Source organism: Pipistrellus hanaki (assembly GCF_964339955.1).
Source record: "Pipistrellus hanaki genome assembly, chromosome: 11".
Taxonomy (NCBI): domain Eukaryota; kingdom Metazoa; phylum Chordata; class Mammalia; order Chiroptera; family Vespertilionidae; genus Pipistrellus; species Pipistrellus hanaki.
Genome location: NC_140513.1, coordinates 4,390,520 through 4,406,405, shown reverse-complemented (window position 1 = coordinate 4,406,405; position 15,886 = coordinate 4,390,520). Strand labels below are relative to the sequence as shown.

The window sequence follows — 15,886 nt, the reverse complement described above, 5'->3', positions numbered from 1 at the left end:
AGGAGGGGCCAGGGGATGGATTTGGAGCCCAGGGTGGCTCTGTCCTGAGGACAGAGTCCTGTCCCATTGTCCCAGGCGGTGAGCGCAGAGGCTGGCTTAGGGCGGGAGGCGCAGGGTTTGGAGGCTGGAAATGAGAGTTCCCAGGTGACACCTCTCTTTTCTCCGAAAAGCAGGAGAGAGGTCCTGTGCCTTCCATCGCAGGGCTATCCGCTGGGAGTGGCTCCACCTGGAGAAGCTTCCACTGGCCTGGGGGAGGCTGTGCAGCCAGAGAGACCTGGCTCCAGGGTTCATGCCCCACATCTGCCCCATCACCAGGCCCCCATCTCTTCGCCTCTCGGGGGACAGAGTGTGCACAGGCTTGGCCCTCCTCCCTGACGCTGGGAAGAGGCTGAAGGGAGACCCAAAGGTGTCACAGGAAGCAGGCTTTCCTGGTGGGTGGTGGGCGGGGTGGGGAATGGGAGGGAAACCTGGCTTTTGAGTCCTATCTCCAGCTCATCTCAAGAGAGCCTGGAGCCCTCACCCAGCTGATAGAGCTTGGGCCTGTGGACTGAAGGGCCCCAGGTGCAATTTCAGTCTAGGGCACATGCCCGGGTTGCGGGTTCGATCCCTAGTAGGGGGCGTGCAGGGGGTACAATTAAAAATGTTTTTGAGAGAGCCCAGCTCATCCCCAGGGGAGGCTGTGTTCCCGGGCTGCGCGGTGCCTCCTGGCTCTGCCTCGGGCTAAGAGTGAACTTTGTTTTCTTAAAGGATCGAAGCAGCGCCGGTGCCGGCGACAGAGGCGAGGGCGATGCCGCGCGGGAGACGCCGGGCTCCGGCCGCCGCTGGACGGCGCCCAGGTCAGGGCCCCGCGCCGCTGGGCTCTGCGGTTCCGCCTGCGGCCGCCAGAGGGCGCGCGGCGCGCGGCGGGGCCGGCCGCGGGGAGCGGGTCCTGTCCGGGGCTGGGTGGGTGGCTGAGGTCCGTGGGTCGGACGTTGGGCCAAGGAAGCCGGGTTAGGGACCTCGGGAACTCGATTTCGGGGGTTGCATCCCAGGGACTTGGAGAGGAGCGTGCGCAGCGCCGGGAGGCTCGGTGCCGTCACCCCTGACCCGCCCCCCTCCCGGCCCCCCCGCGGGCGCCCCGCCGGGAGGGGGCTGCTCCCGGGCGCGTCTGGGGCGGCCCTCGGGGCCCCGGTCCTGCGTCCCCCCGGCCGAGGAGAGGACACTTGAAAGCCCCCAAATAGGGGTGGGGAGTGGGACCCCACTTTGGGGGGGTACGCTACCCCCATTCCCTTCTGGGCCGCCACGGCCCCACCCCGGGCCCGGCCCCGCCCCGGCCCCGCCGCGCCGCCCACTCCCCTCGGCGGCCCGGAGCCCGGAGCCCGGGGCCGCCGCCGCCGCCGGAGCTCGCCATGCGCGCCGCCCCGCTGCGCCCGCTGCTGCTCCTGCTCCTGCTCCTGCTGGGCCCGCGGCTCCCGGCCACCGGCCTCGCGGAGCCGCCGCCCGCCGTGGTCCTGGCCGTCCTGGCCCGCAATGCCGCGCACTCGCTGCCGCACTACCTGGGCGCGCTGGAGCGGCTGGACTACCCCCGCGCCCGGCTGACCCTCTGGTGAGAGACCCGGGCGCGGGCACCCCCCGGGCATCGCCCCCAGCTCCAGCGAGGCCCTCTGCGCCAGGCCGGACCCACCCAGCAGGCTCCTCCCCCGCAGACAGGCCCTGGTCAGCCCCCGGCCCCAGGCGGGACCGTCCCCCTGGCCCTGCAGACTGACCTCCGAGGCCATGGGCTGACCCCCGAGGCCGGAGGCTGACCCCCGAGGCCGTGCGCTGGCCTAGGACACCCGGCCCGGCCCCTGCGCCTCCTCTTGCCACCTCCTCTGGTGTGAGTCGGGCTGGGCCCCTCTGGCTGTCAGTGCCCACGCTCAGCCCCCCGGGACCTGTGGTTGTTGGCTTGGAGGGAGCAGACAGGAACAGCAGACACCCCCTGGGGCCTGAGGTGGCAGGCATCAGTAGGTCTGGGGGTTCCCGGGTAGCAGTGGGGGTGCAGGCAGCCCTGAGCTCCAGACTGCTCTGCAGGGGAGTCCGACCGCTCCCCCTCCCGCAGGGCTGGTCCCAGGCTGCAGGGGGCGGGTCCTGCCAGCTGATGGCAGTGCCCCCGCTGCTCCCCCACCCCCAGGGGTCCCCACCAGCACCGGCTTCAGAGGCCACAGCCTGCGGCAGCGAACAGGGAGGAGCCCACGCTGAGGTTGGGGATGAAAGGAGGGAGATGACAAACTACCCCTCACAGCCCGCCAGGCTGGGGGTGGAGCCGTGGCCTGGGGAGGCCGCCCACAATTACCACAGTGTGGGAGCTCCCAGTTCCCACCCCTACGGGACCTGACACGTAGTTAGTCTTCATTTCTGGGGAATTGGCTTAAAGGGACAGTGCCACCTAAAACCTGGCTTTTCACCGAGCCCCCCCGCCCCGACTCGGCCGTGGGAGCCTTCCAGAGGAGAGGAGAGCGTGTTCTGTGTCCGCTCCTCCCAGGACACGCAGTGCGTGTGAGCCCTCTGACAGCTTCCCACAGAGAGAAGCATCAGCTCCTCCGTCCAGTCCCCCCTCGGGGCGGGGCTGATGCGGCCACACAGAAGGAGGGACGGTAACAGGTGTGGCCGTGTGTTCTTCAGAGCGAGGTGCGCTCCATCTTTGGAGATGCACTCCAGCTGTTTCCTCGGCCTGCTGGTCATCGTACAGTCAGAGAGGAAGAAGGTGAAGTCCGAGAGGGGCGGGACTTGCCTTCGGTCACCCCGGGGGTCACAGACCTGTGAGGGCACCTGGCTGCCCCCTTCAGCCCCTCCTCCGTAGCTCACCTCCTGCCGGCTCCTGGGAGAAGCCAGCCTCGCAGGTGTGGTTGCTGCAGAGTCAAGGTCGCCTCGGGGTTTGGTTCCTCTGTGGCTGCTCCCCCTTCACCCCTCTTCCTCCTGTGTCCCCAGGTGTGCCACGGACCACAATGTGGACAACACCACAGAGATGCTGCAGGAGTGGCTGGCCGCCGTGGGCAATGACTACGCAGCCGTGGTGTGGAGGCCTGAGGGGGAGCCCAGGTGGTGATCGGGGGGGGGGGGGGGTAGGCAATAGCTATAGTCCAAGCCACAGGCTCCCAGCCAGGGCTCCGTGCACGGCCCTGCAGGAGGAGGCGTCTACCCCGGGACATCTCATGTCGTTACCCCTCAGGCCCTACCCGGACGAAGAGGGTCCCAAGCACTGGACCAGAGAGAGGCACCAGTTCCTGATGGAGCTGAGGCAGGAAGCCCTGACCTTTGCCAGGGACGCGGGGGCAGACTACATCCTGGTAAGCAAGCCTGGCCTTCGCCTGGGATCTGATTCTGACAGAAGTTCTGGTGTGACCCCCTCCTGCAGGCTAGCAGCCTGGGTCAGAAATCAGATCCTGCCGAGACCGGTTTGGCTCAGCGAATAGAGCGTCGGCCTGCGGACTGAAAGGTCCCGGGTTCGATTCCGGTCAAGGGCATGTACCTTGGTTGCGGGCACATCCCCAGTGGGGAGTGTGCAAGAGGCAGCTGATTGATGATTCTCTCTCATCGATGTTTCTAACTCTCTATCCCTCTCTCTTCCTCTCTGTAAAAAATAAATAAAATATATTCAAAAAAGAAAAAGAAAAAAAGAAATCAGATCCTGAGCTTGGGTCCCTGAGCTTGATTGAACTCAGGCTGGATATTAAGCCTGGATCCCTGAGACAGACTCCATGGTATATACTGAGTCTAGTTCCCCAAACTAGGGCTCAGACGAGGCCTGTGGATCTACTCCCCAAGTCAGATCTCTGAGACAGTTCTTAGATCAGCAACTCAGTTCTTTTTTTAAATTTTATGTTTGTATTATTTCCAGAGAGAGAAGGGGAGGAGGGATAGAAACATCAATGAGAGAGAATCACCTATCGGCTGCCTCCTGCACGCCCCCTACTGGGGATCTAGCGGGACAACCCAGACGTGTGCCCTGACCTGGACTCAAACCGTGACCTCTTGGTTCATGGCTGGACACTCAACCACTGAGCCACACTGGCTGGGCGAGCAGCTCAGTTCTTATGTCTGGACCCAAACTCTGAGCCAGCGCCCCAGACTGGCTCCTTGGTCCAGAAGATCTGTAGTTTGTAGGTTAGGCCTCCCGAGGGGTCCCCCACTGGGTTCTGAGAGCCGCTTCTGGGAGCCTGGCCGTCTGGAGGGGTCCCACTCAGCGAATCCCTGGCGGCTGCACCCAGGCGAGGCCGGGGTCGGTGACACGCCCTCCTCACAGTTTGCAGACACCGACAACATTCTGACCAACAACCAGACCCTGCGGCTCCTGGTCGAGCAGGGGCTGCCCGTGGTGGCCCCGATGCTGGACTCGCAGACCTACTACTCCAACTTCTGGTGCGGGATCACCCCGCAGGTGAGGCCGGGCTGGGGCCTCAGGGAGCTGGGCGTCCTGGGGGGAGGGACCCCGAGACCAGAGGGCCGGGCGGCCTTGGGGTCTGCGCGCCTCGGCAGGGAGCAGTGTTCTCGGGGCGGAGGGTCCCCCTCACTGCCCAGAGCACCCTCCCCCAGGGCTACTACCGCCGCACGGCCGAGTACTTCCCCACGAAGAACCGCCAGCGCCGGGGCTGCTTCCGGGTCCCCATGGTCCACTCCACCTTCCTGGTGTCCCTGCGGGCGGAGGGGGCGGCCCAGCTCGCCTTCCACCCCCCTCACCCCAACTACACCTGGCCCTTCGACGACATCATCGTCTTCGCCTTCTCCTGCCAGGCTGCGGGTGAGGACCGCCCCCCCCCCATCCCTCCCTGGGAGCCGCCAGGCCTTCGCAGGTGCTGTCCCCTCTGCTTCGCATGCCTGCCCGCTCCGCGGTTCAGAGGGTGGCCTGGGTGTCTGTGTGCAGGGGAGCTGCCCATGTCTGCGGTGCAGACACGCAGGAAGGACACAAGTCACGTGTCAGAAGTGAGAGACAAATGGGTGGAGAGAAAGGGAGGAGGAGCGAATGTCTTGTTTCATTGCTTCCACTGCTTCATGAGCCAAGGCTCACTGGCCAGCAGTGTGAGGGGTTTGGTGAACAGTGGTTTTGCTTGTTTTTATATATTTTTTTTATATATTTTTATTACTTCAGAGAGGAAGGGAGAGGGAGAAAGAGTTAGAAACATCAATGATGAGCCCTGCCGAAGCCGGTGTGGCTCAGTGGTAGAGCGTCGGTCTGCGGACTGAAAGGTCCCCGGTTCGATTCCGGTCAAGGGCATGTACCTTGGTTGCGGGCACATACCCGGTAGGGGGTGTACAGGAGGCAGCTGGTCGATGTTTCCCTCTCATGGATGTTTCTAACTTTCTGTCCCTCTCCCTTCGATGTAAAACATCAATAAAAAAATATTTTTAAAAAGAAACATCAATAATGAGAGAGAACCATTGATTGGGTGTCTCCTGCCCGCCCCACACTAGGGATCGAGCCTGCAACCCAGGCACATGCTCTGAACCATGACCTCCTGGTTCATGGGTTGATGCTCAACCACTGGGCCACAGGATACCGTGCCCCTGCCCCCGAGGAGTTCGCAGTCCATAGCGGATAGAGAGTAAACAGTGATTACAGTAATGGTGGCAGGTCTTGCAGAAACGAAAAGGCGGCCAGTGGAGGCCAGTTTGAAGGGAGCAAGAGAGGGTGTGGGTTGAAGTGCAGGGATTGGGGTCAGAGGTGCTGGCTGGGGCTGGATCTGGGCAGAGGCAGACTGAGGACAGGAAGCCGTGGCGCCCCCACGTGGTCTCCTATGGCTGTCTCGCTGGCTGTGCGCACGGAGTTGGCCTGTTCCTGGCCCCTGAGGCTGCAGACTCTGTCTGTCTTGCTCACGGCCATTGCCCTGGCAACCAGCAGGTGTTCCAGAAACACCATCCAAATGAGTAAACCGCCTCAGCAGAAACCTCCCTCCAATTTTTTTTTTTTTTTTTTAGCTCAGCCCTTCCCAATCCCACAGGTGGGGCCAGAGCCCCGGGGAGGACTCACTCGGGACCCTGGCAGGGCTGGGTCTGAGAGCCCTGCCCGGCCCTCAGCCAGCCTCTCTCCGCAGGAGTCCCGCTCCATGTGTGCAACGAGCACCGCTATGGGTACATGAACGTCCCCGTGAAGGCCCACCAGCAGCTGGAGGACGAGCGGGTCAACTTCGTCCACCTCATCCTGGAGGCGCTGGGTGAGGGCTGGAGCCGGGCCCGCCTGCTGCCCCGCCCCCCCTCCCTGTGCCCCTTCTGGGCTCAGGCCTGCCTGGCATCGAACTCAGGGTCCCAGCCTCACCCCTAACGCCTCCCCTGACTCTGGGCAGGTCCCATTCTCCACTGGGCCTCAGTCTTCCCATCTGTACGATGGAGGCAGGCGGGCCCTGTGATCTCTGAGGGCCCTTCCTGCTGGGCGTTCTGCCGAAGGGGCAGGAATGGGGTGGGGGAGGGGGGAGGACTCCAGGGTCACTGCCAAAGGCGCTCGTGATTGGGGTGCTCTCCTCTGCAGTGGACGGGCCCCCTATGTGGGCCTCGGCTCATGTGTCCCGGCCCACGAAGCGTCCCACCACGATGGGGTTTGATGAGGTGAGTTCCCTCAGCCTGCAGGACTGGGGTCAGGAGGTGGGTGGGCCCCTCCCCTGCCCTGCACCCACTCCCCCTCCCCCTCCCCTGCCTCCTCCAGGTCTTTGTCATCAGCCTGGCCCGCAGGCCCGACAGGCGGGAGCGCATGCTGAGCTCGCTCTGGGAAATGGAGATCTCCGGGCGGGTGGTGGACGCTGTGGATGGCCGGTGAGGCCCATGGGGACCCTGGGCGTGGGGGGGCAGTGTGGGCCATTGGGGGGCCCTGGGCAGCGGGGGGCAGTGTGGGCCACTGGAGTCCCTGGCCGGCGCCCTCACCCCGTTACACCTGTCTCCTCAGGACGCTCAACAGCAGTGTCCTGAGGAGCCTCGGCGTGGACCTGCTCCCTGGCTACCAGGACCCCTACTCCGGCCGCTCGCTGACCAAGGGGGAGGTGGGCTGCTTCCTGAGCCACCACGCCATCTGGGAGGAGGTGAGCACCGCCCCTCGCCACCTCGGGGAGCAGGGCCCCCATTCCTGCTCTGCCCAGCCCTGGAGGGAAGGGTGGTGGTCGAATACATTAGCAAAGGCTCCGCAGCTTTAAACCTGTCCAACCCTACACCCCGGTCATTCTCTGTGAGCACCTACTTTGTGCTAGGCACTGTCCTCTCTGAGAATACAGAGAATATGCAGCCCTGGCCTCCTGGGGCTCAGGGACCAGAGCGGGCACTGGAATCAAGGAAAAATCCACCAGCCTCTGAAGGAGGTACGCAGGCTGCCCTAGTGTGTGGGCTGGCCTGGGCTTCTGGCTCAGTGTGGGGCCCGCATGCACCTCGCCACTGACAGGCGAAGAGAAGGGCCTCCTTAGCAAAAAACACATACACACAGTAGGAGCAAACACACACACACAGTAGGAACAAACACACACACAGTAGGAACAAAAAACACACAGTAGGAACAAACACACACACAGTAGGAACACACACACACAGTAGGAACAAAAAAACACACACAGTAGGAGCAAACACACACACAGTAGGAACACACACACACAGTAGGAACAAAAAAACACACACAGGAACAAACACACACACAGTAGGAACAAACACACACACAGTAGGAACACACACACACAGTAGGAACAAAAAAACACAGTAGGAGAAAAAAACAACACACACACACAGTAGGAGCAAAGGCCTAGAGGAGGAAGGAGTAGGTTGTGTCCAGGGTGGGAAGAAGGGCCTCAGTCCAGGGCCAGGGTGTGATGACTCTGAGAGGCCACCGCGGGGACACTGGCCCCAGGGGCGCCCCCTGCCGGAGGCGGTGCAAACTCCCTCCTTGTTTTCATTCTTTGCCAAAATGTGTGTGTGTGAGCTTCTATTCCGTTGTTCCCAGGCCTCTGAACAGACTGACACAGGATGTACATTTCACATTTGCTGAGCTGATTTCATGTTCCTTTCACACTTCCAAACGCTTCGGAAAGTGCTTTTTCTTAGCCATGTTGGGGGCTAGGGTCTCCCCCAGCCCGCCCGCCCGGCCTCTTTTAGGAAGGAAAGCGCAGGAGGCCCAGTGAGCGCCTGGGCCCCGCAGTCCAGCAGGTGCTGGTCCTGATCCGGGCTCTGCCACTTGCGGCCTGCGTGTCCTCGGACCCGTGGCTTCCCCTCCCTCCCTCTCCTCACTGCGGTCCAGGGCCGTCATGTGCGCTGCCCCTGAGGGTCCCTGTGGCCCCGGGGACTCGGCGGCACTCAGCGAATGCAGCTCGGCTCCCTCGCCATCGTGAGCCTGCTGGGCGCTGGGAGGGGTGTGGGGGGCCTTGCAAGCCAGAGCAGGCTGGGGTTTCAGTCCCCTGGTGGGGGCCTGCAGGCTCTGGAGCAGCGGAGGGACGTGGCCGGGACTGAGCAGCTGGCATGCAAATGAGGCCAGGGAGGGGTCAGTGTTAGCCAGGCGGAAGGGGACAGCCCGAACCTAACACACACACACACACGCACACGCACACGCACACGCACACGCACACGCACACCCCCGCCTCTCACCACAGGTGGCTGCCAGGGGCCTGGCCCGGGTCGTGGTGTTCGAGGACGACGTGCGCTTCCAGAGCAACTTCAAGGGGCGTTTGGAGAGGCTGATGGAGGAGGTGGAGGCAGAGAAGCTTCCGTGGGACCTGATGTAGGCAGTGGGCACCCCCCCCCTCCCCCCGGGCAAGGGAGAGGGCAGCCTGGGGCGGTGTCTGCCTCCTGCTGGAGCCTTCCTTTCCCCCACCTGGTGCTGGAGGGCGGGCTTGGTCCTGGGACACACCAGGCCCTACAGTGCCTCCCGGGACCCTAATGTCGCCTGCAGCTACCTCGGCCGGAAGCAGGTGAACCCCGAGGAGGAGGTGGCCGTGGAGGGGCTGCCGCGCCTGGTGGTGGCCGGCTACTCCTACTGGACGCTGGCCTACGCCCTGAGCCTGGCCGGCGCCCGCAAGCTGCTGGCCTCCCAGCCGCTGCGCCGGATGCTGCCCGTGGACGAGTTCTTGCCCATCATGTTCGATCAGCACCCCAAGTGAGTCTCGGGGGGCGGCGGGCAGGGCAGGCCCGCCTCAGCTAGTCATACACCCCCTGGCCAGGCAGGTGGGGAGACTGAGGCGCCAAGGCGTGGTCCAGGAGCCCCGCCTCGCCCTGGAGGCAGACTCCCCGAGGGGTGGGCTCTGCTGGCCATGAGGCTTCTAGAGAGGCGACTTCCAGTTCTGGGCCTCAGTTTCCCCGTCTGGAAAAGGGTGTAAGGGAAGCCAGGCCTCATGTCTGCGGTGAGGTGGAGATGGGGAGGGTGGGAGGTGCAGGAGGCTGCACGCGGGCTCACCCGGCCCCTCCGCTCCCCCGCCCCCTTCTCCCGCCCAGTGAGCAGTACAAGGCGCACTTCTGGCCCCGGGACCTGCAGGCCTTCTCCGCCCGGCCGCTGCTCGCCGAGCCCACGCACTACGCCGGGGACGCCGAGTGGCTCAGCGACACCGAGACCTCCTCCCTCTGGGACGACGACAGCGGCCGCCTCACCAGCTGGAGCGGCTCTCACAAGACCCTCCGCGGCCCCCGCCTGCACCTGGCTGGCAGCAGCGGCCACAGCCTCCGTCCCCATCCCCGGGACGAGCTCTAGGTGCGGCCGGGCCTGGGTGTCCTCCCCCTTCATGGCACCTGCGTCCGGTCTGTGCTCCCTTCTCAGCCTGTCTCCTCTCCCTCTCCCTCTCTCTCTCTCTCTCTCTCTCTCTCTCTCTCTCTCTCTTTCTCTCTCTCTCTCCTCCTTCTCAGCCTGTCTCCTCTCCCTCTCCCTCTCTCTCTCTCTCTCTCTCTGTCTCTCTCTCTCCTCCTTCTCAGCCTGTCTCCTCTCCCTCTCTCTCTTTCTCTCTGTCTCTCTCTCTCCTCCTTCTCAGCCTGTCTCCTCTCCCTCGCTGTCTCTGTCTCTGTCTCTGTCTCTCCCTCTCTCTCTTCCTCTCTGACGGTGTTTCTGTCTGTGTCTTGGGCTGTCTGCATTTCTCCATCTACCTCTCTCTCTCTCTCTCTCTCTGTCTCTCTCTCTCTTTCTCTCTCTCTCTCTCTCTCTCTCTCTCTCTCTCTCTCTCTCTCTCTCTCTCTGTCTGTTTCTGGCTCTTTGTTTTTCCGTATCTGGTGCCTCTCGCTCTCTCTGATTCTGTATCTGGTGCCTCTCTGCTCACCTCTGATTGTCTGTCTCTGACTATATCTGCCTGTGTGTGCCTGCCTCTCACTGTCTGACCCAGCTCTGTGTCTCCCAGGAGAGGCCAGTGCTGTCCCGGGAGCAGAGTTGGAGATTGCTGGCGGGAGCCGCCACCAGGAACCAGGCCAGGGGAAACCAGCAGCCGCCTTGGGCATGGCCACTCTGCCCCCTGGCCCCATCGTACATCGGAGAAACCAGAGATGCGTCTCCATGTCTGAGGTCACGGCATGGAAGGGCAGCGCCCGCAGGCCCTCTTCCCCGCCTGCCTGCCTCACGGCCTGCGGGAGGCACGTGAGGGAGGCTCAGGCTGGGCAGACACAGGGGCCCTCCCTCCCCGAGGACTCAGCTGCTGGGGGCCCCCCCTTTTACCTCCACCTCAGCTGCCCTGCCCACCAGCTCAAAGCCTGGGTCCCCAGCCAGCGGGAAGTGCAGGGTGGCGGGAGGAGGACCCAGCAACCAGGAGGCCCTCAATAAAGTCAGCTGGTGTTTGCACTTTACGTTTTTTAACTCATGGCTGAGCCTCTTTGCCTGTCAGGAGGTCTAAATTTGTGGGTGAGCGAGCGGTTGGAGGGACAGAGAGGGGAGTGCAGCCTGGAGGCGGAGTCAGGCCCACGTGGCTGGGCGTCTACTGGCTGGTAAAGTGGGGTGGGAAGCAGCCGAGCCCACAGTGAGTGCTTCCCCTCTGGGCCTGTCAAGGGCATCACAGGCCTCACCTTGCAGGTCAGGGAGGGCCTAGGCCAGACCCAGGGCTGTTGATGCCTCCTGCCTTTGGATCTTCCCCTGTGGAGCTGGGACCCTCTGGTGGAAGTGGCTGGGGAGATCAGGCTCCCCTCTGGCCTGAACCAGGGTGGCCGCCAGAGGGCGCTAGGTGGCCGCGCCTGGACCTCGTGGGCCAGGGCGCCCTCTGCTGGTCGGGGAAGGGAGCCGGGAGCGTTTGGAAATGCGTCCCTGTGCTGTGGGTTAGCAGCAGCAGCTGTGTTCTGCCCTTCTGCTTGGGACTGCAGGCCTTCTTCCACGCGCCCCACCCCTCCCCTCAGATCTAGCCACCGTCTCCATGCCTGCACTCAGGCAGCTGGAGGGGCGGGGAGGGGGCTGCCTCGGCCCCCGCAGCACAGGACTGCAGACAGGCACCCCCAGAGACTGGGCTGCCTTTTGTGTTGTCCTGGCAACGAGGCCCATCTGGTCCGGCTTCGGATCCAGGACCTGGCATGGCTGTGAGGAGGACTTGGGCCAGGGCTGTGGGGCTTAAGATTTGTTTGTTCTGAGAGTGAAAGCCATTGATCCTGGTTGGCTGTGACCTGGAGCTATCACTTCTCTTCAGGCTTCCGGTGTCCTCCCCCCCCCCCCTTTTATTTATTTATATATTTTTATCGATTTCAGAGAGGAAAGGAGAGGGAGAGAGAGAGAGAGACATCAGTGATGGGAGAGAACCACTGATGGGCTGCCTCCTGCACGCCCACCCTGGGGATCGAGCCCGCAAACTCAGACACGTGCCCCAACTGGGAATCGAACCGTGACCTCCTGAGCCACACCAGCCAGGCTCCCCTGCATTCTTTAAAATGAACGTTTATTGAGCACCTCCTATGGGCCAGGCTTAGGCAGCAGAGCTACAGCAGTAAATAAAACAGACAGATGTCAGCTCCCTCCGTGAGGGAGGCAGACAAAACAAGTAAATATTAGAGGGTAAGATCTAGAGAGAAAAAAAAAAAAAAGGAGGAGATGTCAAGTATGATCTGAGAAGTTAACATCTGAACAAACACTTGAAGGAGGTGAGGGGGCCCATGATGGGGGACCTGAAGGAAGACCATTCCATGCCACGGGAGCAGCATGTGCAAAGATCCTGAGGCAGGAGGGGCAGGTTCAAAAGGCAGCAAGGAGGCCAGTGTGCTGGAGCAGAGGGAGCGAGGAGCCACAGTCTGGAGATGATGGAGCCAAGGTCAGAGCCAGAGCAGAGAGGACTTTGGAAGCCACTTTGGCTTTTACTCTGAGATAAGGAGCCCCGGAGGGTTTCAGGCAGAGAAATGACTTAGATTATAACACCATCACCCTGGCTACTGTACTGAGCGTGAACTGTGGGGCAGACATAGGGACACAACCCGGTAAAGTCATTTAGGTGAGACACATGGTGCCTCACTCCACAGGGTCGGGGGGGTGGTGCTGAAAAGGTAGAGCCCACGGAATTTCCAGAGAAGACACTGCAGACACTTCCCCAGGAGCCGCCCTGGCCCAGGCCAGCCCCTCGGCGTTCTTCAGCATTGCCGGCGAGCCCCTGGGCCTCACCGCCTTCCAGCTCTGCAGACCGAGGTCCAAGGTCAGCAGAAACGGCCCGTGCTGAGCACTGGGGAGGGATTTGGCCATGAAGGGTCCTGGCTTCACAGAATGATTCTGGGATCCGTGTGCCAGGCTGGTGACTTCACACCACATGGTGGCACAGACAGCAGGTCCGTCCAGGGAGAAATGGAGTCACCCTGGAGCACATGCGTCCTGGCATCTTCTCCCTGGCGGAAGTTGGGCCAACACAAACGGTCCCAGCTTTTTTTGGTGCTGCCAGGCCAGAGTGCGCGCTTGGCAGGCATGTGGCCTTCGGGAGGCGAGAAAGGGCACGGGGACTGGGGACCCGTGGAGCATCCTGGGTCCGGGAGTGACAAGACCAGTAGCAAGCAGGTCCCCACGGCTGGCTGTGGACAGTGCCAACATTGCCTCCTGTTCTACCTTAACCATTGGGCCATCCCTTCCACGCCCACTGCTCACGACACCTGCCATCTCTGTGCTCTCGCTGCTGTGGCTGGGGTTCCATGTTGTCCTTGTCCCCTTCTGAGTCCTGCTGGATGAAGAGTTGTTGGTAGTTTTGAAATTAAAACCAAACAACACGAACAAGAGACAGGGAGAAAGAGGAGGAGGTGAGGAGGATGCAGCGCTGTCGGCAGAATTCCTGGAAGGATGGAGGTGCCACGGGCTGGAGTGGAGAAGACCACGGTGGGGCTGGTCTGCGGACAGGTCAGGAGGTCACGGTCAGACGTGCCAAATTTGAGGTCCAGGAACAGATGCCGGGTAGGGGTTGGATCCCTGAACCAGGAGTTCAGGGTTCAAGTCTGGGCTAGAGCTAGAAGCTTCATTGAAATCCTGTGCTGACCCAGAGCCCGGGCCCTGACACGCACACTCCGGCACCGCCGACCAGGGAGCTTGTTAAAATGCAGGTACCTGCCCCTCTGGCACCCTGCAGGGTCGGATCCAGTAGCTTCTGGGTGGAGTCTGACTAGTTATTTTTTTTATTTTTGTTTTTAAAGATCACTTCCCCACCCCATCTATGTGAGAGTGGGAGGGAAGGAAGAAGGGGGAGAGAAAGAGACAGAGAAACATAGATGTGAGAGAGAGACATCGATTGGTTGCCTCCCACACAAGCCCCAACCAGGGCCAGAGATCGAACCTGCAACCCACATACGTGCCCTTGACTGGGAATGGAATCAAACCCATGGGCCGGTGCTCTGACCACTGGCCCACACTGGCCAAGGCACCTGACTGGTTTGAACGGACCACTCCAGGTCATTTGGAGGAGCTGACAGATTTGGGAGCCCTGCTCTATCTACCTACAGCTCATTTTGTATAATAATGTGTTTGATGATATTTGACAACATAAACAGTCATGTTGCCGCCACTACAATGCAGACAGGGAATCTATGCGATTAAAACTGCGGCTTCCCCACTCCCCTGTGCCCGTCTGCAGTTAGCTCTTGCCTCCGCTCCAGCCCCTGGAGACTGCTCATGGCTTTCCATCCCTGGTTTTGCCTTTTCCAAACTGTCATCCGGATGGACTCAAACAGCAGGTGGCTTCGGTGCTGTCTTCCTTTTTATCCAGCATCACGCTTCATTATCTATTTAATCCTCACCTGAGGATATTTTCCCATTGATTTCCAGAGAGAGTGGAAGAGAGAGGGAAAGACGGAGAGAAACACCGATGTGAGAGAAACACATCAATTGGTAGCCTCCTGCATGCACCTTGATCAGGGTCTGGGCTGGGGAGGAGCCTGCAATCGAGGTACTAGGCACATGCCCTTGACCGGAATCGAACCCAGGACCTTTCGCCCACAGGCTGATGCTCGATCCACTGAGCCAAACCAGCTAGGGCTTATGTGGAAGTTTTATACAAACTGAGCTTTAATATCTTCCCTAAAACTTATACTATAACTTCTCATCTGAATTTGTATTATGAAGAATGTGTTGTGAAATTTTTATCAAGACTAACTCCAGCTCAACCTCTGAGCCACCAGAACTACTCAGAGGCTGTGCAAATAGTTTGGGTTTCTATGTGCCCTGCTGCCTGAGGCTCACTGCTGCTTGGAGGCGGGCGGGGGGGGGGGGGGGGGAACAAAAGGAGTGGGATGGGGTCAGTGGGCAAGGACCGTGTTTACTGACCTCCTCCTGGGGGAGAGCTGCTACTCCGCTCTGCCCCCCACCCCAGTTGTGTGCAAACCAAGGGACAAGGGGCTTCTTAGAGGTAAGTGGCAACGGCTTTTGCGCATCGGCTGTTTGCCAACTGTTTTTGCCTGTTCAGGGGGCATGCTTTTTTTAAATTTTTTTTATTGATTTCAGAGAGGAAGGGAGGAGATAGGAACATCAATGATGAGCGTGGGGCGTGGCTACAGTGTTTGCACAGGTTCAAGCCTCGGGCTGATGAGAGGGCACAGTCCTCTCGGGGCCACGTGCAAGCCCCAGGTGGAGGGCAGAGCCTCCCACACAGTGACAGCCAGCAGCTGGAGTTGTGAGCGTGAACCTGTCTTCCGAACCCTGGCCCCACGTGCCTGAGTGCTGTGGGCCGCAAGTAAACAAGGCTTGGCCAGGTGCATGTAATGGAGTAGGACTGAAACCCACGAGAATGCTGTAAACGTCTTGACCGCACCCTTACTGAGCCTCGTGGCATCGGCTATAAAACAAAGACAGGCTTATGGTCTGTGGCGCTGCTGGGTCCCCATCAGGTGAGCAGCGACCCACGGAGTCCCAGCTTTCTTTTTTTTTTTTTTTTTTCCATGATTTTATTTTATTTATTTTTTTTTAAATCAATCTTTATTGTTCATATTATTACAAAGGTTCCTCATTTCTTCCCCCCTCCACCAGGTTCCCACCCCACCCTCTGCCCCCTCCCCATCCCCCATTGTCCTCATCCATAGGTGCACAGTTTATGTTCAGTCTCTTCCTCCCTCCCTTTCCCCGATAGTAAATCCCTTTTCAGATAGTAAATCTGTTACTTAGTATTTTCTCATATCAATAATACCTCCACATGCCCAATGATACACTTCACACAAAAGACATTTTCAAATAGGTCAACCAGCCTCATCCAGGCCCCACCCAAGGCACTCACAGATCAACACCCCAGCGCTATACTAACTCAACACATCCAGATCTAAGCCTTCATCACTTGATTCAGCAGACCCTCAAGTTCCCGCAAAAGTTTCCAGCCATGTCTGAGAGGCAGCCGTGGGCAGGGACAGGCGAGGAGCGAGCTGTTTCGGGCCTGGCTGCTCCGGGCCTGGCCTCTGTTGCTCTGGTTCGTTCCACAACCAGCTGCTCCGGGTCTGGTCACTGCCGCTCCCGACCTAGTTGCTCTGGACTTGGCTGTTGCTGCTACAGGCCTGGCCGCACCCGACCCGGCTGCTC

General features: G+C 60.8%; 1 protein-coding gene across 3 annotated transcripts; it reads left to right on the top strand.

Annotated features, from left to right (window-relative positions):
- Nucleotides 1-982: 982 nt before the first annotated feature.
- Nucleotides 983-10,741, top strand: CERCAM (cerebral endothelial cell adhesion molecule). Of its 3 annotated transcripts, none has more exons than XM_084898048.1 (13): nt 983-1,585; nt 2,947-3,057; nt 3,188-3,305; nt 4,262-4,396; nt 4,552-4,756; nt 6,048-6,167; nt 6,479-6,555; nt 6,653-6,759; nt 6,890-7,022; nt 8,568-8,695; nt 8,867-9,070; nt 9,406-9,658; nt 10,293-10,741. In XM_084898048.1, exons 1-12 carry the CDS (start codon nt 1,389-1,391, stop codon nt 9,656-9,658), a joined length of 1,788 nt encoding a protein of 595 aa, XP_084754174.1. In that variant the 5' UTR covers nt 983-1,388; the 3' UTR covers nt 10,293-10,741. The 3 variants fall into 3 exon arrangements, with proteins under 3 accessions (XP_084754174.1, XP_084754173.1, XP_084754175.1); XM_084898047.1 differs by having other exon boundaries at nt 984-1,585; nt 9,406-9,674; nt 10,303-10,741; XM_084898049.1 differs by lacking the exon at nt 983-1,585 and adding an exon at nt 1,632-2,858 and having other exon boundaries at nt 9,406-9,674; nt 10,303-10,741.
- The last annotated feature ends 5,145 nt before the right edge of the window (nt 10,742-15,886 follow it).